Source organism: Hemicordylus capensis, chromosome 3 (assembly GCF_027244095.1).
Source record: "Hemicordylus capensis ecotype Gifberg chromosome 3, rHemCap1.1.pri, whole genome shotgun sequence".
NCBI lineage: Eukaryota > Metazoa > Chordata > Lepidosauria > Squamata > Cordylidae > Hemicordylus > Hemicordylus capensis.
Genome location: NC_069659.1, coordinates 188,027,429 through 188,052,380, shown reverse-complemented (window position 1 = coordinate 188,052,380; position 24,952 = coordinate 188,027,429). Strand labels below are relative to the sequence as shown.

Genomic DNA, 24,952 nt, shown 5'->3' with positions numbered 1-24,952 from the left:
AGTAACATGCCTTACTTTTTAAATTATCAAGATTCAAACTATTCCATTTATGCTTTAAAAGAGGATTAGAACTGTACTGCTCTCATACAATCAGCTAGCTAAAACTCAGAAGAAAACAACATGTATTATTCTAGAACACAAATGAAATAATTTAAGTAGGCAAAGCCCAATTTTCAATAACGCTATCTATGGTTAGCTCCAATCAGTTTTAATGGGCACTCAGTAGAGATAGCGCTGCTACCTCAGCACTGCTGCTACTCCCTGGAGTGCCAATGCAAGGTGAGAAGTCACAGGAAGAAGCCTACACTACAGCTCCTCCCTATGCCAGCATCAACCCTTTGAAATTTGGGTTAATGCTGGTGCAGTGCGGAGCCACATCATAGGCTCCTCTCATGGTGGACACATGGGAAGAAGCGTCATTGCTGTGGGTTCCATGCTGCTGAGATAATGAAGAAACCCAATCTTCTTCATAATATCGTGGTATTATTGATAATGAAGAAACTCAATTGTATTGTGGTATCGTATCAATACGTGGTATCGTATCATGGTATTATTGATAATGAAGAAACCCAATCTTCTTCATAAACTTCTAACATTAGTATTCCATTTTGTAATATCCAGTAATGTTTGATTGATTTTCCCCTCTAACAATAATTACCAGTCAGTCTGCAATTTCTACATCCATGGCCAACCTTGGTCAAGGGCTGTACAACTTAAGCCCTCCAGTTGTTTTTGGACTACAACTCCCATCATCCTCAGCCACAGTTAGATATGAAGGGAGTTGTAGTCCAACATCTGTAGGAGGGACAAAGCTGTGCAGCCATGCTTTAGACAAATATAAACACTGGGCATTTAATGTGGCCATCTACATGTAACATGTGTTATACAATTCAACTTTATATATTGCCTTTGCTAAATTTCATCTAGAAGTTAAAGGATCAAATAGAAATGCTTTGTACCTGGCAAGTCAAAGTGATTTCTCAGAAATCATGCAATTAAATTTTAATTGCTCTTTTTATCAGCTTTCTGACAAACATTTGCAGTAACCCTTGTAACCTTAACATTTAGTATTAAAAAAATATTCAAACAGCAACAATTGAGAAGCCAAAGAACAAATGAAATCTGACATTTCAGATTTCATCACTAATGTGCAGAGAATGCAGTGACCACAAGGAATTTGTGGGAAAGTATGCAGATTGTTTGTACTTGGTCACCATTTTATATTTCAACATGTTATCCTGACTTGGAGAATTTAGGAATCATGTAAAATTAAAAATACACACTTGTTAAATATACACTTTCATCACGTCAAACTATGAGGATATGATAAAAGCATGTATTTTTCTACACACGTACATTTTCACATATATTATGTGAAGAAAGCTTAAAGGCTGATTAATATATTTCATCTGAAACACATGATTCAACAGCTGCTAAATTAAAAGCAGCATTTAATTTACCTGGGTGGGATCCAAAGAGCCACTTAGGCTCACACAAGGGGCCTGTGTTAGCCCTCTGAAATTTCTGACTTTTCTCTCAGAACAGTAGATCCTCATGTCACATTATAAACTGCTTTTGGAACTTCCCTCAGATATAAAAAGAGCTTACTGTGCGGCAGCGTGGGTCATGGGGGGTGAAAGACTCCTAAGCACATCTAAAACTCCTAAAGTTCTGAGAACTACTTTCAGGATTCTTTCAGTCCTGGCACTGATTGAAGCCGAGTAAGATTAATCTGTCCGCGGCTGTTAAGTCGAGTTTCCATTGTCAAGAATGCAGGACTAGGGAACATAAGTGACTTGTGCTTCTTTGCACCATTCAAAGTGGAACGTTTGCATCTCCCCTCGCAATCAGATGCACAAGGTGTTCCCACATTGGAAGTGTATGGATCTCACTGTGTGGAAGCAGTGATGAAGGGGAACTCTGATTCAGATGTTACAAAATGTTCAAAGAAAAAGCATGAGTTAGTTGCACTGCTTTGCCTCCTGAATTATGTTTCTCCCAAAACCACTCTCGGAGCAACCACGCAACAATTTAGGAGATATATATTAAAGTATATCAAAACAATGTAAAAACTGATCAGATGCAAGGAATAGCCACCAATTTATTTTTTTAAGGGGCGGGGGAGGGGGGAAAAACATTTTACTTCCATGTTCATTCTCACCACCAGGATTAAGCACTGCTGAGTTCTCCAATGGAGAGGAGGGAAGATGATGTCTGATACATACTTTACAGAGGCAGTGTGTTTGCCACTTCCCCGAGGCTGGGTCACATGCTGCACTGATGATGTTTAAAAGATGAAATCACATCATACGGGGAAATCATATGAGGAAGTGTCATTATCAGCTGAAGGACAGCAGAAACCCAATGTTGTCAACAGCCAGTTGCAACATTGTTTTTGTTCACTTGTTTCATTGGAGTCAGCAGCCTCATAGTGAAGAAGATCTCAGGCTTAAAACAGCACCTGGTCATGCCTGGCATTATCAAAGGCTTTGGGCTCAAAATGGGGACAGCAGAAGTTGCCCATTCCGTTTATGCCAATGGAAAACAGAGTGCTCCCAGTGTCCTATGACTGCTTGGCCCTGCTGCTGAACGATTATCACACACAACGGAAATAAAACAAGTGGGAAACAACATCCGCAGGAAGGCTTACCATACCCACAAATGAGAACCAGTTAAATAACCCTCCAGGACCTCAAACCAAAAAACAAGATGTGTAAGTGCTGTGTGCCATTAGAATAAAACACCACTTTGAATTTTTTCTTCCATTCAATTAGGAAATACGTACCTAAGTATAAGGTTGACCTGTAAAGTCAAAACCATTCTTGAGACCTTTTCCAAGCATTAAAATATTAAATACATATAAAGGAAATTTCAATTACCTACAACATTCTAATGGAAAGCAACATGTTATTTTCAAATACATAAAGAATCATCAACTGCCTGCAAAATTAAAAATCAAAGCAGTTAAACACAGGAGGTCAAAAGTGGGCCTGAGGGCTGGAAAACACCGAGAAGTTCTTATTCAGAGAGGAGGAGCCTGCAGGACCATACAGAATTCAGTCTTTGGGCTCAGTTTCAGTCATTAGCTTGTTTTTCTGCAGAAGCTGCAATATATTCCTCCACTGAGGTCTTTCACCACTCCCTCTTTTATCAACTTTTCAAGAAATTTTGTTTCTGTAGTCACATTGTGCATCTTTTGTCCATTCATTGCAGCCATGCAAAGGTTATCATAATAATGCAATGGTGTATTGGGTTGACTAAGATCATATCCAAACCCAGCTAAACTCACTTCGTCACATAAATGTGTAGCCAGGACAACTGCAGTGACTCCAATTGTAGGTACATTCTGAAGGAGAGGGAAACATGGCATTCATATATTAGATCATGCTATTTATGAGGTTATGGTGATGACACCACAAGCTTGGCCACACACTGTGCAATGCTGAGACTCAATGGATTGCTAACAAATATACTCTATGGAGAGTTGGGAAGGAATTAATGGATCATCACCTTATCCAGAAAATTACAACTGTAACTCCCTAAACTCACTGTACCTGACATTCCTTGCCTGGGTTGTTGTTGTTTTAAGAAGAGAGATAAACTGAGTAATTATCAAGCTATATTTCCTTGATAGGAGGAGAACAGAAATGCTGAGGTGAGCATTACAAAATGGCAGAGAAAACCAGATGGACTGCTGGGCATAAGATGTGAAAGAACAAGGACTGAATAGGAGATCTCTAGGACTGAAGTCGTGTCACAGAGGCTCGAACAACAAGGCATGAGCATCCTGGGAATTTTCACAGCATCTAATGGTGTGTGCGGATTACTAACTGCACATGCATGGTCTTTAAATGGGTTAGGAAATGTTTTAGAAGTAATCTAGAGGAGACTGATATATATTCCATTCAATTCTCAATGAATCAAGGAGGTCATTCACACAATCAAACAAGTTGTTCTAGTAAGAACTAATCAGCCTCCTTTCACTCTCTCTACAACTGGACTAAATTTGGTTAAAATCGAGGTCCACAAGTTAGATCTTTTGCACCTCAAATGTTCATGTGTCTGCCATCTTGTATCAGGGTGGATGACATCATTACAAACTACACCACCAAAGTGTCCCTGTGTCACTCACTACAACTGTACCAAATTTGGTTCAAATCAGTCCTTAAGTTAGTGCACTTGTGCCTCAAAAGTTCACACATCCACCATCTTGGATCAGGGTGGATGACATCACAAACTATACCATTGGGGCATCCCTATGTGTCCCTACAGCTGTAGCAAATTTGGTTCAAATCACTGAATTTCGTTCATATAGGCATTGTGAAGCTGATGGCGGAGAATGGGGGGGGACATACACACACACGGACGGACACACAGAATGCTGGGTGATCTCATAAGCCTACTGGAGAGTAGGCTAAAAACTGTGTTCTACCCGGGTTTGGAAGCTGTGTATGCTCCCAACCTTTGGTTGTGTGGAAGCAAGGTAAGAGGAAAACCTGAGTAGAAGTGATTGTGTGGAAGCAAAGCTACCCAAGTTTTCCTCTGACACCTTGTTTCCACACAACTGAAAGCTGGGAGCACACACAGCTCCCAAACCTGGGTAGAACACAGTTTTTGATTGTGTGAATGACCTCACTGAAACATTTGCTTTCTTTCTGTCATTATGATCTGACACACTGAATACTGCATCAGAGCATAAACACAGGAGACACACAACTTCCAACATAAAAAGTCCCTAGATTACCAGGAGCATGCCTTTTTCTTTTTTCAAAAATAAAATGAAAATCAGTATCAATTAATACACACACATGTCATTTTATGTTTGCCTTTGCTAAGCAGGGCCTGCCCTGGTTGCATATGAATGGGAGACTGCATGTGTGAGCACCATAAAATATTCCTCTTAAGGGATGGAGCCGCACTGAGAAGAGAAGGTTTCAAGCTCCCTCCCTGGAATCTCCAAAATAGAGCTGAGAGATTTCTCTCTGCAACCTTGGAGAAGCTGCCAGTCCATGTAGATAAAACTGAGCTAGATGGACCAATGGTCTGACTCAGTATATAGCAGCTTCCTAGGTCAGCCCTGCCTGGGAGAACCACCGGGAACATGATAACCTCCGGGATCAGGCCTGATCCTGGCAGGGCAGCACCACCTAGCCCCTGCTTTGTAGCCTGGCTCTTAGCCAGGGTTAAGCCCAGGGTTAAGCTCAAACTGTTGTGTGTGGGATTGTGTGTTCACTAGGGCTATATTTAGTCCCAGCAGACACAGAGACAGGCATCTAGAACCTCCATCTCCTGGAGGAATCCACCAATGCATTTTGCATGGTGCATTGTGAGATCTCCGGAGTTCTGCGCTGCAGGCATGCAGAGCGTCTGGGAGCACAGTCCGCTCCATCATTTAGGGGGAAGATTAGTTTGACCAGCCTTTCCCCCTCCCTCTCCCGCAGCCCCACGCAGTCATGTGAATGACCTCAAAAGGTGACATCATCTTCTTTTGTCCCCGAAAGAGACAGACACACACACATACCTTATCCCATCCCCAGAACTTTGGCTTAGGCTTGGGGTACTCCAGAATATCCAAAGCAGTCTCTTTAATTATTAGTGGGTTCAAGATACGAAATTGTTTAGGTGTCACAGGTATTTTCTCAGCCACCTGCTTCCAAAAAAACAGTCGCATCCAAAGTGGCTAAAAAGAAAAACATCCTAATAACTAATCCATCCATAAATATCTATATCTATAGTAGAATCACTTTTTAAATTGATCCTCAATACAGTTCAATCTCTTGAGCTAGATTTAAGAAGTAATCAGTAAGATTTAAAATGAGAGAAAAAGAGATTTTTTGTTGTACTGCATGGATATCTGGTTCTAACCTGTTTCTGTTCTGGATTAATCAAAGTGCTTTTAATAAAATAGAAAAAATCATATCACAATAACTACCAATCATACTAATATGGCTTACTATATTAGAAATGTATATTAGTAAACAGAACAGTTAATGTTTAAGAAAAGGGTATGTAAAGTTGCTATATTTTGTCCAACATAATTTGAAAGAAACCGAAAAACTTGAAGCTACTCCCTTTTTCTTTTATCACAAAATTGCAATACCAGCTTGCAAGTACTTGCAAATAAAAAAATTAAAAAAATTGATGAGACTGCCCCTCGTGCAGTCCACATGTAAGTTATACTTGCAAATTAGTCAGTTTAGTTTTTTAAAAACACACACAAGGGGATTGAACCAGTTCAACTGGCTTGCAATTCATAGCTCTAGTTTGTAAATAGAGTGCCATCAAGGTGAACTTGAATCCTTAGAAAAAGGCTTCTTGAGATTCCACAGAAACAGATAGTGGAACAGAGAAAAATCACTTCTTCCTATACTAGTTCCTGATAGTGGAACAGAGAAAACAGATAGTGGAACAGATAGTGGAACAGAGAAAAATCACTTCTTCCTATACAGAGTTCCTGCTCTGTACTTTGAAAGGCACTCAAACACATCATTAAATGCCAATACGACATTTTGTCTCTGCAGCAACTGCACAAAATCCCCCTACTCAAGCACTACACCCATTTAGTAACCAAATCTGGTTATTGCTCATCCGCTCACTGTCTATCATCCTCTTATAAATGAACATGGCTCCTTTTCCAGATTTTCCAGCACTAACTTTGAACGTGTCTCTTAACCAAACTGCAAAACGCTAACTGTGAAATTGCAACAAAATTCTAAGATTTAGTATTCAGAGTTCCAAGACTTTTGAACAAGCATGAGGACTATATTGATTTTGACAACCTTGATAGTGAAATGCCTTTTTTAAAGGGCTAGATAGATTCTAAACAGAAAGTGCCAGTATGAAACACACACAAACACAATAACATAATTTTGACTCTAAGCATTGTTTACTTAGGAAATACAAAATCAAGATTTTGATGACGTGTTTACTATCATTACTTACTAGGCTTTCGTTTTTCACCATTGCTTTAATCCAACTAAAATCAACACTTTTAAATAAAACTGCAACAAACAAGCCATCTGGATTATATTCGTGTTCAGATAAGGGAGCGCCTTCTGGGTAAGTCATCCTTATGGTAGTTTTATTACCAACATCATCTGTATACTCCTGAACTGGTGCATCATTTAATCTACAAAGAAAACAAAACATCTGTAAACAAAATCTGAAATACCTCACTGGTTTCCACAATCTTACATCTATGTCGAAACAGAAAATTCTAATCACAAGCAATAGAACGCACTATAAGCAATGATCCTAATTGGAAAACTATCACCACACACTGAACATAGCACGGAAGCTTCTGATTTAATCTAGTCACAAGCAACAGAACAGCGGGTCATAAATTTAACAACAGAGACTGAGACTTTTTAGCAAAGGCCCTGGTTTGCTTTCAAGCGTGATGATTATGGTTATAGTGCCATCAGTGGACATGGCACGTGTACACCAAGTAAGGAGACACAGTCTCACATGTTGCACAGCATGGCTCAGGCAGTGCCAATCTACTCATGCTGCTGTGGACTACTAACAAAGCACTGGAGGTCTTGCACTTTTGCACAAGAGCACAAATGGCAAAGCAGTGCACCCACTCTCAGAAGCGCCACTTAGATGGGAAACACATCACTTGGCCATCAGCAACATGTTCCCGATCTACATAGCATTTCCAGAGCGTGGGAGCACTACTCTAAGCATCTGCACGCTTGTTCAAAAGCACAGCAGCACTTTGTCAGGAGCCCGCAGCAGCATGGGCACATCAGAACTACCTGTGTTTGTTGTGCAACATGTAGGCAACACGTGGGCCAGTAGCAGCCAATGCAGGAGTCACCAAGGGGGTGGCGAGAGGCACCTTTAAGCGTAAATTAGTAGGTGCTTACTTCTGCTCCGGACGCACTTGAAAGCTTCTCCGAGCAGCAGCACACCACCTACCATTCCCTGCAGCGGCAAGTCAACTCCGCCACTCACGGATCAGCTCTGCAGAAGCAGATAGGATCAGCGGAGCCAATCCCCTGCCACAGGGAGTGCTGGGCGGTGCACTGCTGCTCTGAACCGCTTGCAGGTGCGTCTGGAGCGGAGGTCAGTACCGACTAATTTATGCTTAAAGGTGCCTCTTGCCCGCACCGGTCGCTACTGACATGGGCCACTATGCTTAGTTAATAATCTTAGATAGAAAAGCAATACATACCTTATAATAGTATCAAACTGATTTAGGGCATAGCCCAACTCCAGTCCACGGAGGACCCCACCACTCCCAACAACAACACAGTGCTTACAGTGCTTTGACTGCAAGCTTTCTGGTAAATCGTGCTCAGGTAAGAGTTCCAGTAAATCCTGAAGTTTTTCAGAAAAACTGTGAAATCCAAAAGGTGGATCATATTTGAAGACTGCTTTATGTGCATTTACATCCTCTCTTACAAAAGGAGATGTGTTCATATTGTACTTCTGCGCAAATAACCTGCTCATCTCCTTCTTCGCAAAAGATGGACGACAGTCGGCTTGCAGAACTTGCTCCGCGTACTTTTGGGCTCTCTAGAACATGAAGGCACAGTAGTTAACCTATGTACACAAGCTAGTTCTAGTAGGAAAAGTGCATATGCATTTTAAGTTTTCACCATGTATATATGTGCCTATCTGCCTCCTCTGTCTTTTTGTCATTCTCTCTGCTAAAAAGAGAAAAAGGCTCAATAAATAAAAGGTGGTAGCATCAATGATGTGATCTACCTTAGATTAGTGTGCAACCCATTTGTGGATCCTAATTCCGCAGTTCGTGACCAATGTTTTAAGAGACCAACCAGTTAGAATAGTCCACAGCAGCCCAAAGAGAAAAACAATTCCTCCAGTTTGCCAGAAGCATCACTCAAGTCACCTTGTGCCACATCCATATGGGGGGCCAGCAAGGCTGGGACATGTTTTGTGCAGGCCTGCAAAGCTGCTCTAGAGGCGGAAATGTAGCCTTTAGCACAAGCTTCATTGTACTTCACACTAACTTTGAGTTGGTTCATTTTACACATGTGACCCTGCACACAAGATCTCAATGCAGTGAGGTGTAGGTGCCAGCCCAAGCCAATCTGCTTTCACAATCTGTCCACCTTGTTTTGAGAGGGGATGGATGGCATAGGAAGGGCTTGTGTGGGCTCTGTATCATATATCAGGCACTATTAGGCTTCACTGGCATAGGGCTTTGACGTGGGGCCATATGTGAACTACTCAATTGTAATTATAGGAATAGAAAAATGCTGTATTTATGTGAATCCAATACTAGGTTTTTTTCCAAGTTCTTTGATGTTAGAAATCAGATGGTCATCTGAAATCAGTGTCCTCTTTCTTTCTAGTAAATACAGGTATAATCTGTATAACCTCTATTTTTAAGCAGGTAGTCTTAAATTCAGAGTCATCTCCTATTCAGGTAAATATAGTAAGTTTAATTCTATTCCAGTTCAAAATTCTACTTAATTTGCCAAGGAACCACCAGGCAGAAAGCAGCTAGAGGCCACTAACATTAGGAAACCCGTCCCCTTCTCCCCCCGCCCCACCCCACCAAAAAACCAACCTCTACAAAGTCCATTTTTTCATCTCAACCGCATATTGCACAAACTACTAATAGCAAGAGATACATTTCAGTAGTATTTTCCAAGGTTTCTGTAAATATATTGTTTTCTCCAGTAACATTATTTGACCTCAACCTAACCAGAGTAGGTTACACTGAAACTGAAATAAATGGCTGGCATTCAGAGTACCAACCTGGCACAAAGAGGCTGTGCTTAACTGAACCAGAGTCTTCCTGAACAGCAGAGCATGCATAGTGGGAGAAGGGGGAGCGATTTTCACTGCTCTCTGCTGGCTCCATAAGCACTCTTTGCCTTCCAGAACTATGTCCCTGAGGGCTGTACGACCCTTACATTGCTTGCAGTAGAATGTAAGCACAACTACCTTCAGTTGGATTGGACCTTACAGTAAGAGAACTATTTTCAGCAATGAATAGCTTCAGATTTTTTTTTTTAATGATCACATGAAGGAACTGCAACAGTAATTCTACATAACATTTCTGACTAATCGCTCAGAGACGAAAGTTTGGGGCGCTGTACAAATTTGATAAATAAATGAATGAATACTCTATTTTTACTTTAATCACTGTCCACTGTTGGCATTTAATTTTCAATTTTTTTTTTGTTTTTAGAGAAATTAACTTTCAATGTGCCCCAAGAAGAAACAAGAAAAGATAACAGTCAATTTCCATTTCTAACCATATAGATGGGTCTAACTGTTTTAGGGCCCTTGCTTAGTTACAATATATTGACAGAAGCCCACCAGGACATGTCTGAGAATACAACTGCTCCAGAGTCAGGAAAGTAGCTTCCCTAGCAATCAGGAAGAACATCTCTTGCTTCCCAGAGGCATCTGGTTGACCACCATAGGAAACAGAATATTAGACTAGATGGACTTTTTGGTCTGATCTAACAGAGCCCTTTCTTCTGTTGAGAACAAATATAATTACATTTTTCAGGTCACAGTATGCAAGTCTTTGTAAAATCAATCTTCCTTTCATAAGTTCATCAAATGCCTGCTTTCATTTTGCTCACAATATTGCCTTAGAATTCTCTGTGCCAGTATGCCCATTCACACTTGCACAAGAATTGAGAACTATTGGGAATGTATTAAAGTGATGTTGAAGGAGATCAATGTTCAATTCTTACTTCCTAAACACTTCTCAGGATATTTCCATTATGCAATAACATTTGTTAAAATAATGTACATAACCAACCTTTGCATGCTCGGAGCTCACGTAATGAATTTTCATCATGTCACATTCTTCAGAATCAAAGGCTAATTTGATTGTGTAAAGAAGGGAGAGGCCAAACACAACTAGTAGAACATGTCTAAAAAGAAAAAGGAGCCATTTGTTATCTCTCTAGAAATAAATGTCCATTATGACAAATATTTATATCCTGCTTTTCAATAGAAGTCCCCAAAGTGGTTTACATAAAGTGGCTCCCTGTCCCCAAAGGGCTCACAATCTAAAAAAGAAACACAAAACAGACACCAGCAACAGCCACTGGAGGAATGCTGTGCTAGGATTGGATAGGGCCAGTTGCTCTTCCCCTGCTGAAGAAAGAAAGTCACCACTTTTAAAAGGTGCAATTTTTCCTCAGCTAGCAGGGGACTTAATTACACAAGTTTTTGCTCAAAGTAAGAATGTTTTATTAATGTTTTACACAGGTTTTATTAATATTCACAGTTCAATAAAGAAAATGTTTCTTGGTTTTACCAGTGTGTGTAGTTTTAGTTCACTGTATATTTTCATGTAATTTCCCGAGGACTCTTATCATGCTAACTAGTCTTATCATCTTATTATGCTAACTAGTCTGGTTCATTTTGACACACTGAAAAAAAACAAGAACATTTAGTTGCTTCTCTGCCAGGTTTCTCGGCTGCTTCTCCATCTGTAATTCCTCCTAAACTTTCAAATATTTTCCCCATGATGTAGTATGACAGGACTTTTACATGTTGCGCACTTTAGGAAGGAGATTGGACAGGGAAAGATATCAGGGAGTCAGACAGGGTACATAATAAATGCCTAAGGTAAAGAGAGAGAGAGAGAAATTCCATATGGCAAGAATAATTTGAATTTATTTATCAGTTTGGGGAACACAGATGGGACTCTTGCATATCAATCTTAAATAAGACTTGGAAGCAAATCACATAAATTCCAGCAGAATTTGCTTCCTAAAAAATGTGCTAAGTATCCTAGTCTTAACTTATTTCAGTAACTTGAAGGAAATTTCTCTTCCCTCCCCCGCATGTTCTCCATCAAGTTTCCCTCCACCATGATCCGGGCTACTGTTAATGACAAGTTAAAGCCCACCACTGCCTGAAGCACTTTAAAATACAAAAGTAGCTGAGCCAAATCCCCACTACAGGGTATGAACATCCATACCTGTCTGCAGATTCTTGTATGAAGAAAAACAGTTTCCAGTATTGTGTTTCCAACAGCTAATATACTCTTTTAACTTTTAAAATAAATGTGACAGAGATTAGATCAACTGGTTCAATGGAAATGTGCCAAGTTCATTCATTATATCTGCAATTTGTACTTAGCAATTTTACTTTTACAAATAGCTTTTACAAAGAAGCTCACATGTGAGATTGAACAACTCTTATAAATGCCTTCCAGCACTTAAAGCCATATCTAATGGATCTCCATGCATAACAGCACAAGCACTTCTAATGTGGTATTGTTGGATCTCAGAACCATAACATGGCATTTCTGGACCCAGTGCAGTGTTCAAAAGAAATCTGTCTCCTTGCCCACTTTCAAAAAGGTACCTGCAATAATTATTTAATTAGGGCTGGGAACTCATTCATGTGGCAGCCCTGAGATACAAAATAAATACAGGAAACTGAGTCTTGGTGAATATCTGTAAATTAAAGATGAGATCCAAAAAGGACATTTGGAGATAGATGCGACGTATAAATGTTGGCATGCTGATTCTAGAAGCCTCCATCTGGAGTGCTTGGCTCTAACTGCAAACATAAATATTGTGAGTGTAGTAGCAGCCTTGCAGAACAGAGAAAGTGAGTGGTATATGCTTATCCCTGGATATACAGGAGAACCTTGATATTCGCGAGGATTCCGATCCAGGCTGCAGATATGGAAACAGCAAGTATCAAGTCATTGGGGCTATGGGATCACAGGGGTTAGGTTCCTGGTCAGCCGAAAAAGCTGACCTCTGTTTACTGGTAGACAGAGAATGTATTCAGGGTGTGTGCTGAGTCCCCTGACATTTGATGCTACAGAGCCCTCACCATTCGGGTGAACCAAGCTCCTACAAATCTGGCAGCTGGTTCACACAAGCAACAAACTATGATTAGTTTAGATTCAGTTCAGTTCATTTGTGGTCACTGACCAGAGAAATATATACATACAGCTGAAACAGTAACAATAGCTAATCTAGCTATTTGTAGACCTTATGGAGTCCAGCTATACAGATACACCCTTACTTCGAATTCTAATGGCAATGAGAAAGAACTTAGCACCTACATAAGTAATTTTGTCGTCACTATCAGATAAAAGATAGCTAACATACCATTCATCCAGCCAGGGTAATTTGCTAAGAGGGGCACTATTAGTTCATAGCTAGTGTCCCTGCAGAAACTACAGTACAGCAGTACATGTGGTAGTGTCTCAATAGTACCTGACTTGTAAGGACAAAACTGTCCTGTGTAAGGGACTTTTTTGATCCTGCCTTCAAACACAGCATAAGGTAAAACATCAAAGCATTCTAGAGTGAAGGCTCTATGGTATTTTGCTACTGTAAGCTTATCTAAGTAATTATCAGGTTTCATATTCAATAATTGGTTACCCACCATTAATCTCCTTGATATAAAACTTCTATTGGATTGTCACACTACGTCACAAATTATTTGGGAGAGTGCCAGGCTAGCTTGATCAAAATTCATAGCCAACAGTAACTGTGGGGCAAACCCATAGGAAAACTATTTCCTTTTAAGTTCCGTTTCCAAATTGGAAGTGAATTTATCTGCTAACATGAGCGGTAACAATCCAGTGGGATTAAGATTTATTTTGAGCCAAAATTTTAAATATTAAAAGCCAGATTGTAGACTCAACATTTATCAGACCTGCTTCCACTCTTAAAGCTGCATTGGAAACACCTCGTGGTACTTGAAATAGCTTTCTAAGAAATTTAGATTGGACAACTTCTACAGTTTGGATGTTAGGATAAAGGATGAGCTGTGCTCCATAGAGCAAATGAGCTAACACCTTGGACTCGAAAAGTCTCATGGCTGTATGAATAAAAAGTCCACCCCCAGAGCAGAAAAATGCCAATATTGCTGATGATGACCTTTGAGCATTCTGAATGACATACTCTTGATGGATTCAACAACTAACAGTAGAATGAAATACAGTACCTACAGTAAGTACTTATTATAACAACTGAGCTTATGCCCATCAATAGACTAACGTAAGAGTTTGGAGCACTTAGAAAACCTCATGATCTGCATTTTAGAGTAATTAATCTGCAGAGCATGATCTTTACAGTAGGAGCTAAGAATGCTAGACAACAGATGGTAAACCAGATTACGTAAACTGGAAACTGCTGATCAGGATGAGATAATACTGGATCTTTGAATATATTGTTATTATATTATATGTGTATTATTATGTATGCCTTAAATTTTGGTCTATGACCACAAATAAACATGATTGATTGATTGATTGACAGTAGGAAGTGAGGGAATTAAGCACTCTTCTCAGGCCAATAGGAGTCTGTGACAGTATTACAGCATCATCTGCGTACAAAAGCACTGCTACAGGTTCAGATCAGAGAATGGAAGTCAAACTAACTGGTAGATCACACAGTCAAATAGAGCTTGTATTAGCCAATGACAGGGATGGTTAGGGATAGGGATAGGATCTCTAGCAAAGGTCTCTAGGGTAGTGGGTTGGATATTGGGAGGTGGGTAGTAAGTTGTACACACCACTGAACACCTCCATTTAGCGTGACTCTTATGTATGAATGCTGGATGTGTATAGTATATACACGGATCTTCAACCAGGGTGGTTGTCTCCAGTAAAAGGGCTAGGAGTCAGAGAACACTTCTTGTATCCAACACAGGCACCTCAATAACTTATGAATCTAGCCTCTGTTGAAGAACTAAGTTTGAAACATCTATCTATATATTTAATTCTCTTAGCCGGCATGCGTGTCCTCCAGAAAAAGCCTGGCCTGTCTGCAGGTGGCGGGGGGCGGTGGCAGGACGGCCGTCCCGGGTAAGTGGGAGGTGGCAGAGGCAGCGGAAAAGTCTGGCCTGTCCGCCGGGGGCAGGAGGCGGCAGCGGGATGGCAGGTCTGGCTGTCCCGGGTAAGGGGGAGGCGGCGGCAAAGCCTGGCCTGGCCGGCAGGGGCAGAAGGCAGCAGCGGGACAGCATGGCCAGGCCGTCCTGGGTACGGGAGAGGTGGCAGCGGCAGCAAAGCCCAGGAAGCAGCGGAGAGACTGGAAAGGGGGTGAGTGAGTGGGAAAGAGAGAGTGGGGCAGGAGGGAGGGGAGAAGAGCCAGCCCCAAATAGCACACAAATGCTCTGTGCGGGTCGGCTAGTTGTTACAGAAACCATTACGCTTGTAAAGCCCTGCTTTGGCAGAGAGAAACCTTTAAGCTACTTGTACATCAATAAACCTGATTTTATTTTATTTTAAAGTTCACTCAGTGGCATGTGAGTTATACATGCCACCCTCAGCTATACTACTATGGGGTTGTCAGGACACAAACCTAAACATGAAGAGCTTGGTGGTGGCAGCGGAAGCTTAATAAAGGAGAAAGAGATAAGAATATCATTCTCTGTAAAATTGGTCCACAAAATTATTAACCTCTCTAGTTTTGGGAACAGACTAGCAGTGTCTCAAAGAGATGAGCAGGTACAACTCAGCAACAACAAATATTTATTTGCCACTTTTCAACAAAAGTTTCCAAAGCAGTTTACACAGAGAAATAATAAATAAATAAGATGGAGCCCTCACAGTCTAAAAAGAAACATAAGATAGACACCAGCAACAGTCACTGGAGGTACTATGATGGAGGTGGATAGGGCCAGTTACTCTCCCCCTGATAAATAAAGAGAATCACCATGGTAAAAGGTGCCTCTTTGCCAAGTTAGCTGGCTCCCCACAAACACACAATGATAAAACATGGTTATTCTTTAAAAACAAGGTTTTACAAGTGAAATGCAATTTTCAAAACAACTGAGTTTGCAAAAATCCCCCAACAAGGTATAAACCATATTTACACTTTAAAGTTACTGTCAACATTTTCACTAAACCGTTTAAGGCAAACTTCAGAATGACCTTTTTAATGCGTAAAATATATTAAAACTCCTCACAGATTTTTATACAAAACACATGATGAGGGAGGAGAGAGCAGACCTTTTGCCAAGAAGATATGAACTCTTTCAGTGACTGATATATCTCATGGCTTCTTTCATCTCATCCTTAACATGAATATTAGGTTTCAATTCTTCTATGAACATTGCTTCCTTGATCTTTCATCTTATTAAATTCCCTTCAACAGCCAATATTGACACTTTTGCATTGGTCACTTGTGTTCTTCTTTCATATGTATGGCCCACAGTTTTGTTCAACTTTCATTAGGTTGCATATCAGCCCAATGTTCTTTATATCTTTTCATTAATGGTCTTCCTGTTTCTCCAATACAGAACACTGCACATTCCACACATTCAAATCTTTACGCTACACCCTTCCCCTTACACCAACCCTCATCTTCCTCATTGATAGAACAATGCCTCCCTTATCTATTATCATACAACCAGGAGTTAACTAAATGTTGTTTTGAAGTTTAACTTTTTAACACCCACACTTTGCTTTACAACTACTAGGCTACTATTATTGTGACATCTCAGAATTTGGTGGCAAACGTCACTTTAAATACAGTGATTAGGCTTTTACTTCCTATACAGCACATGCAAGACTACATTAGCATTTTAACAAGAATTTCTGTCCCTGAAATCATTGACAAAAGACACTTACTTGAAAGTACCTTTTACAAACCAACTTGGCCTTTTCATCTTCATGGACAGAAGACAAGCATTCCTTCTTCCAGTAAATACAACTATCTTCTCTCAGCATTGCTGTAAAGGAAAACAATTTCTTCATCCTTTTCTTTTATAAATATTTTGCACTTAAATAAGAAAACACCTATCTTTGGGAATCCACTGTTTCCTCCCCTCAAAGGCAGCTCTCACATTTTCAGAAAACGACATCAAATACACAACCCATTCACCACCATGGGCGGGGGGGGGGGGCAGGCGGGAGATGATCAACCCATTCACCACCATGGGGTGGGGGAAGGCAAGAGATGATCTCCCTCCCCCAAGTGGCGCTGCAGTGAGCATCAGAGCTGGGAGCCGGAGGAAGTCCTCCCCCATCCCTCAATGCACCACACCAGGAACATGGTATAACTGAGGGATCCTCCCTCAGCCAGGCACTATGGCTGCCTGGCTGTGTATGTGCATGGGCTGCCTGCGATCGAGCCCTTAAACTCAGATTGAAGACAACGTAAATTCCCGGGCTTGGAGCAGAAGCACCTCAGGATCAACCCGGGCATTTGCTCATGTGAACAGCCTCAACACTGTGAAGGCTGAATTACCATTTTAATTTAGGAGACTTTGCTAGAATAGCCGTCTGATGACAGCCATCCACACTTGGTTGTACTGAGTATTGTGACTGGTCGTACAGTCACCTGAGTACAGGTGATTGTAGGTACTGAGGTTTTTCTGATTGTTCTTATCCCTTCTTAGTTCTTTAAGATTATGCAGTGTTTGGACAGGTGAACACCAAAAACAACTCCCAGAGAGCTTTTTTACCAGCCTTGACCTGACTATCATTGATCCCCTGAATGATACTTGTTACTTAGATTGGGTATTTCCAAGAAAGGTTTCAAGGAGAGGACTGACAGACAGCCACACAATCCTAAACCATTGCTAGTCAGGCTACAGAACTAAGTTATAGAACTTCATGTTGTGCTTAGAGAAGCTGTCTCATGTAATGAGACAGGACATAAAAAACATGCTTTGGTTGTCTGGTACACAAAGGTTTGGTTCAGATGACATTTTGACTGGCTCTTTTAAACATGTGGCGGACAAGTGTGGGCACACACGTCTCCCCCACACCTGGAGCACCAGCTCGCTGCTGTCTAATCACATATTCATCCGAACTGCTCCTCGATGCTGTAGTGATTTTTTCATGTGATGGAGAAGAGGTAGCAAACTCTGGGAAGACGGCAGCAACTTCAGTTCCTAAAATGATTAGTATTCAATTGCCACTAAACCCTTAAACATTTCTGCTTAATTACGTCAAAAGGTCCATTTGGTAAAATCTGTCCAATGAGTGTTATACCTATAATAGTGGCCTATTATACTTGTAATAGGTATAACCACACAAAAAGGAGTAACTGGAATAATCTTCCCAAGTGCAATGCATTCATTTCCTTGTAAGAAGAGTGGCAACTAGTTATCCAGAGGACACTGTTTGACTGGCCTGCCCCTTGCCCTCAGAAACAGACCCGGCTACTGAGAATTAAGCCTGCCCCTATCTACATGGCTCTCTCCTAGGTTACGTTTCTTGGCGTTGTCCCCAAAAAGCAGCTGAGTGGTCAACTGCACATATGACTACCACATACTACTACATTTATAAACTACTTTTCAACAAAAGTTACCAAAGCAGTTTACAGAGAGAAATAAATAAATAAAAAGAAAGAAAGATGTCTCCCTGTCCCCAAAGGGCTCACAATCTAAAAAGAAATACAAGACAGACACCAGCAACAGCCGCTGGAAGGATGCAATGCTGGGGTTCTTGCTCCCCCCCCCCCGCGTCTCCCTGCCACTGTTTGTTCCCACCAGGTTTCCCCAGGCACACAACTCCCTCCTCCATTACTGCCCTTGTCATGCTGTTCCAGAAGTAAGAACGGCCATTTCCAGCAAACGAGGCTCAGTGCAGCCCCACAGCTCACATGGTGGCAAGGGGTCAGAAGAAACAATGCCCCTTATGGCCAAGAGCGATGGCACTCAGACACCAACAAATGCTACACTTCTGTATCACTCCAAGGTAGCAACAGAATACCTGCCAAGTTCTCAAGTGTCATCTTCACTCAAGTATTTCTTAAATACGTATCAGGCACATGGGCTGTTCATATTATTTACAGAGTACTTCTAACTGCTGTTATTTGAACCTGAATCAGTGATTGCAAAGTGATACTGCTGTGCCTCTACCTAGGAGACTTCAACCTTTTGCAAAGTATCTATTGTAATGCACTTATGATGTGTGTCTATCTGTTTAACTTTTCCAAAGTTTGAAAACAAATGCTAAGGGCCAAGAAGATAATGCTCTTATTAAAGATGGAGAGCAAGGAGTGGGTGCTTCCTAGTTAGGTATCTAGCGCTGAAGTGACCATTCTTCTTGTTAGCCCATTCTATGTGTGCAAATATTTCACACTATCACTGTACAAAAGAGTATACAAATAAGTATTTCAACATCAGGATGCCTGGCTTTCAAGAAGTAGGAAAAAAAATTCTAGACTTTAACATTGTGCATACAGCAAAAAGAAAGAAAAAAAAAGTAAAGGTACTAATGAAGGAGAAAGCAAAGTGTTGCTCGATATCCAAGTGCGCTCTTTGTCACACAGTGGCTTCTTGTCACTGTGATCAAGGGGTGTATGTGCAGACTGCAATAATAATTAATAATAATAATAATATGATTATGATTATGATGATTTTAAGCAGAGGCATATCTAGGGAAAATAGAGCCTAGGGCAAGCATTGAAATTGCACCCCCTGTCCAAACATCTGACACCCATCTTTCAGATAACTACCATAATATCAGCTGAAAAATACAAGTCTGAAGGTCACATACAAGTCACATATCTGAATATGTGTACAGTGACATTTTTTAAAAAAAAAAATTACCTGTAGCCCCTTCGGGGGGCTTCCTAAAGACTGTGGCTGGGGGTCTGAAAAGGTCCCCCCTTCTGGCCTCAAGGGCCTCACAGGGACCATTTGCTCATGTGCAGTGGTCATTTTTTAAATTTTTTTTTTAAAAAAATGGCAGCTGAAAACAAAATGGCCGCCATGCATGCTCAAGTGGCCTCTGTGAGGCCTGGTATGGCCTAGGGCCTCACAGAGGCCATTTGAGCATGCGTGGTGGCCATTTTGTTTTTGGCAGGCTTTTTTTTAAAAAAAAAATTTAATTTTAAGAAATGGCGCCCCCTCCAAGTGGCACCCGGGGCACGTGCCATCCCTGCTCCACCCTAGATACGCCCCTGATTTCAAGCTACCCATGTGCTTGCTATTTTTCTAGGTCCCACTTCTAAATCAGTGACAAGACAGCATTTACACCTATTGAATGTGATCTAACAAGAAAACCCTACATGTGAAAGCAAAGCTTCACCACGCTGACTATGCCACATCCTCAGGCACCTCCACAGCTAACAACAGGAGACCCACACATGCATTGGCTATGAGTCATGGCCATATATGGGGGTGGGCATTAGAGCTCCTGGGCTTGTCTGAAGTAGCTCTAGTCTATGGGCTTCCCTTCTTCCCTTCCCTTCTAGCTAAGACTGCATATCTAATTGATCAGCTGAGTGGGGGCAGTGGCCACGCTATTGTTTTAACTCTCTTCAGCTGCTCAGGATTTATCTTATTTATAGCTAGATTTCTACACCACCTTTCATAAATTTATCTCATGGCGAATTACAAGTTTAAATACAACAATACAATCACATTCAAATATCCAACAATACAGATCATAAAATACAGAAAGAGGAGCAAGAGATTTTGATTCACAAAATAAGTAGGAGTTGCTTTTACTTCCTCTTTCATTCACTTCAGTTTTCCTCCCTCACCAAAGCAGCCACTTTCTCACCTTCTGCAGCAAAATCCTCCTCCAGGAATTCAGCAGTCTCCCCTCCAATCCATTGTCTATCCAAACATGCATTTTCCCATACCAGTCATTCCCAAACTACTAGTTCCTGCTCAACGTTCATGCTAAATTCACTGGTTAGAAGGTTAGGCAGAAATGAAGAAGGGTTGCACAGAAAGCCAGGAGTGGGTTTTTCTGTGTAGGGGAAGAACTGGGCACTAGGAGCCTCCGTTTCCCCGGCTGGCATCCCTTCCTCACGCAAAAGCTATGGGGCCATCATTTCATGTGGCACAGAGGGCTTCCAGAGGTAAGGGGAGGCCGTCAAAATGCCCTGTGGAAGTGCCAGTGCTGAGAACTCAGCGGCAATGCTACCACTTGTCACATAGCATTGGTGCTTCCTTAGTCTGGCTGTCAGGAAATATCTCTAAAATGGGGCTACGATTAAAAATGCTGATACAACTTGTTATCTCCTTAAAAACTGCAAATTAAAAAAAGGATTCTCTGCATTGGATTCAATGGCCGGCCTTAGGCTTCTCTCTCAACCTCCATGTTAACTGGCTGCCTTTGATCTTGTCTTTGTCCAGCTGTGCTGGCCACTTGAGGGGGGTTGATATTAAAATCCCTAACCAGCTGTTGAACTACAGCTCCCATCATCCCCAGCCACAATAAATTGTGACTGAGAATGATGGGAGTTGAAGTTCAACAACAGCTGGAGACCCAAGGTTTCCTATCTCTGCTCTAGATAAACATTCCCCCCCGCCACCATTTTATTTTATGTATTTATATTTACTGTTAGATTTATAAACCACCTTTCATTAAAATAATCTCAAGGTAATTTACAATAAGGTTTTTTTAAATACAAAACTATGAATGGTTTCTTTTGGCTTATAACAGTACTCAGCATACACTACAGTACTTACACACTACATAAAATACAGTACAATGCAAACACAATACGAGAAGAGAAAATGTTATATAATTACATTCATTGATCAACCTGACCTAATCTAAACTATTCTCACCTTAAGGATCCTTCCTTTTATAACTCATGATTTAATAAAAACCATCTGATAGAACAAGGTGCCGCACAGAATTTAGCTGCCTTAAAAGTTCTCTCTGGATCTTGTCCCACCAATCAAAAACTGTAAAATGACTCTGATCACCCTGGGTAGAATGAAGTATAAGGGGTAATACAAAACTATTAACCAGATAAAACAGTTATTATGCATATGTTTTTTAACTTTTTAAATAGATTTGGTGTTGGGTGTTTTTTTTCATATTCCGATTTAATATTTATATTGTTTTGTTTAATACAAAACTATTGAACAGTTAAGACAATGCAAATATTAAATTGGAATACAAATCAATTAAAAAGGTTTAAAAAACATATACACAACAAAACCATGAAACACAGCACAGAAGCAGCAGCAACAAGAAAACACTCATTTAAAAACCTGGGTTAAAAAGCCATGATTTTACTTGCTTTCTAAAAGCTGTAACAGAGACTGAGGAGCAGTTGCCAACCAGAAGAGCATTCCAAAGCCTGGGGGCAATAACCGATAAGGCCCTGTCCCACATGCAGACAAGCCTCCCTCATCATCGGTATGCGTTTTATTACTGGTTACAATTTACACTGCTTTGCATTTTGTGTTGATAGCTTCCAGAGCTCTGGACCAAAAAAAGAAGCAGCAGCTTTCAGAAGCACACCAAAAAGAAAAAAGAAACCTCTCAGAAGCCCATCCTCAGAGGCCTATATGGTTAGCCACATTCAGATATCCCTATAACTGCTTAAAAGTGTAAACTTTGACACAGTGTGGTTCCACTGCCCACCATGTAAGTCATGTATTTCCATAAAATGTTTTTCAGCACTATGTTACATGTATAATTGACAGTAAAACCTTTGCACATGCAGTGGTATGCATAATGGAACTGGGGATATGAAAATATTGGAAATTTTGAATCTGGGGGGGAGAAAAAGTTAGGACAAATTGAAATATTTGCATCTATTTATTTTTATATCAGATCAAATCCTAATGAACTACTTCAAGAATATAAAATGCTATAACTTGCTGTACAAACATGGTACTGTTTGGTGTCTGTATGAAAATTAAAAGTAAAACCATCTTAGTTTATTCAAATAATAATTACAAATATAGCCAATACTGGAGATGGAGCAGCAAGTTGCTACACCCAGAATTACCTAAGCATATCTTAATTTTTGCTAGTTGGAAAGGGGAGGGGGGTAAATAAAGGTTGAAAATAGAAACCATCAACATTACAGTAAACAAAAGAAAGGTGAAATGGCCTCTACTCTTGACTGTTACATTATCCAGAAACAGAGAGAATATGACAAAAACCTGCAACACAAGATGATGCGATTATGGAAAGGGATCTTCATGGAAAGGGATTCCAAAGGAAAAGCTGGATAAATCTACCTGCAAGGGCACACACTATTACTGAAAGAGTTTAATTTAGGCTGGTATACACTGGCAGATGTATGACACAGAAAGGACCCAGGCAGTTAGGAATTTTTTTTTAATTTTTTTTTTTTTTTTTTTTTAAGGTTGCCATACAAGTTTTCCAAAACAGACTATTTCTTTGTCTCCACCAACGTGCCGGCTGGAAGATACACAATGTAGAATGGCACTTAATTATATATCCAGTAAAGCTGTCATGGAAAACAAAAGTCAAAAGGGTAGATGAATGCAAATTGGAAAACTAGTAACTCCTTGACTGAACATGAAGAAAACACAAGAAAATTAAAAGGAGATGGATAGTTGCCTGACATGGAAATGACATGGTCAAATTGAACAAATCCTGATTAAGGATCTCAGCTTCATGTCAATTCCATATTGCATTGGCACAGAACAACTGTGTGGTCGTGCACTGAGCCTGTGGCATCCCCCTCTCTCTCACCCCACACCTGGTGGGGCCCACCACTCAGTCGCTCGCTCTCCCCACCACCACTGCTCTTTCACTTGCTCTCTCCCTCCATAAGAACAGCCCTGCTGGATCAGGCCCAAGGCCCATCTAGTCCAGCATCCTGTTTCGCACAGTGGCCCACCAGATGCTGCTGGAAGCCACAAGCAGGAGTTGAGGGCATGCCCTCTCTTCTGCCATTACTCCCCTGCAACTGGTACTCAGAGGCACCCTGCCCTTGATGCTGGAGGTGGCCCACAGCCCTCTGACTAGTAGCCATTGATAGACCTCTCCTCCATGAAGTCATCCAAACCCCTCTTAAAGCCATCCGGGTTGTTGGCTGTCACCACATCTCGTGGCAGAGAATTCCACAAGTGGATTATGTGTTGTGTGACAAAGTACTTCCGTTTGCTGGTCCTAGATTTCCCAGCAATCAATTTCATGGGATGACCCCTGGTTCTAGTGTTATGTGAGAGGAAGAATAATTTCTCTCTATCCACTTTCTCCACACCATGCATGATTTTATAGACCTCTATCATGTTTCCCCACAGTCATTTTTCTAAACTAAAAAGCCCCAGGTGTTGTAGCCTTGCCTCATAAGCCCCTGATCATCTTGGCTGCCCTCTTCTGCACCTTTTCCAGTTCTTCAATGTCCTTTTTTAGGACAACCACCAGCTGCCCCCAACCCCTTGCTGCTTTGTGAGGTGGCCCATCACCAACCGCCCCCAGCCGCCAAACTCCCTGGTGTATAGCATCTGTGCTGCTAGGTTGTCACCACGCTTTCCTTCCCCAGCCGGGTTCTTCTTAGCGGCGCAGCTCTGCCAACTCTCACTTTTCCCTCCCCACCCGCTCGCAGAAGTCTCCTTCCCTGCCAGGTGTGGCGTGGCTGTACCACCTACCCAGCCAGGCTGCTCTCAGCGGCGTGGCTCAGCTGCCTCCTCGCCACTGCCTCTTGACCGGCTCATTCCTCAAGTCCCTGGTCTCACTTCCCTATTTGTCTGGCTGCCCTCGTGTGGCTAGCCACCCCCCAGCTGCCAGAGCGGCTCCCCCTCCTCGGCCTCCTCCACCGCCGGAGCGGCGCCCGGCCTCGGCCTCCTCCTCCTCCCAGCTGGCCAACCAATTGGGCCCCAAGCTTTCCGCAGCGTTCAATCCTCTCCCTCAATCCCAGCAGTCTGCCGTTACTGTTCCCCACTGCTGCTGGACTGCTGGAGCTCTCCCGCCCAATGGCTATGCGTTCCACCACGCATAGCCTTGCTACACATCCCCACGCATGCCTAGCTAAGAGAATTAATTATATAGAAGATAGATAGATAGATAGATAGATAGATAGATAGATAGATAGATAGATAGATAGATAGATAGATGTTTTCTAGGTTCATTTCATTATTTTTATGGATTTTTTCTAAGGTTTCAATTTCTAATTTTTTAAATTATTATTTTCTTAAAATATGACTTGATATTTATAAGAGGTCCCTCACAATGTAGCTTTATACAGTTTATAGGCAGAGGCAATATTTGCTCATATTAAAAAATGCATTTGGCTCAGCAAATATTGTCTCTTCTTAGGAAGTATTTAGATGTCAGCCCCTATTC

General features: G+C 41.3%; 1 protein-coding gene across 10 annotated transcripts in view; it reads right to left on the bottom strand.

Moving 5' to 3' along the window:
* Positions 1 to 2,076: 2,076 nt before the first annotated feature.
* The window catches only part of ST3GAL5 (ST3 beta-galactoside alpha-2,3-sialyltransferase 5), a 33,073-nt gene continuing 10,197 nt past the window's right edge, over positions 2,077 to 24,952 (bottom strand). For 3 of the 10 annotated variants that reach the window (XM_053307334.1, XM_053307333.1, XM_053307335.1), the window contains exons 2-7: positions 16,563 to 16,653; positions 10,757 to 10,871; positions 8,180 to 8,523; positions 6,943 to 7,129; positions 5,522 to 5,680; positions 2,077 to 3,346 (exon numbers count right to left, since the gene is read on the bottom strand). In XM_053307334.1, coding sequence (XP_053163309.1) covers positions 3,083 to 3,346; positions 5,522 to 5,680; positions 6,943 to 7,129; positions 8,180 to 8,523; positions 10,757 to 10,871; positions 16,563 to 16,651 — 1,158 coding nt within the window. In that variant the 5' untranslated portion in view covers positions 16,652 to 16,653 and the 3' untranslated portion in view covers positions 2,077 to 3,082. Of the gene's footprint in view, positions 3,347 to 5,521; positions 5,681 to 6,942; positions 7,130 to 8,179; positions 8,524 to 10,756; positions 10,872 to 11,929; positions 12,003 to 16,552; positions 16,654 to 20,443; positions 20,463 to 24,952 lie in introns of those variants that run through there. The other 7 variants (XM_053307336.1, XM_053307337.1, XM_053307339.1 and 4 more) reach the window with 4 other exon arrangements.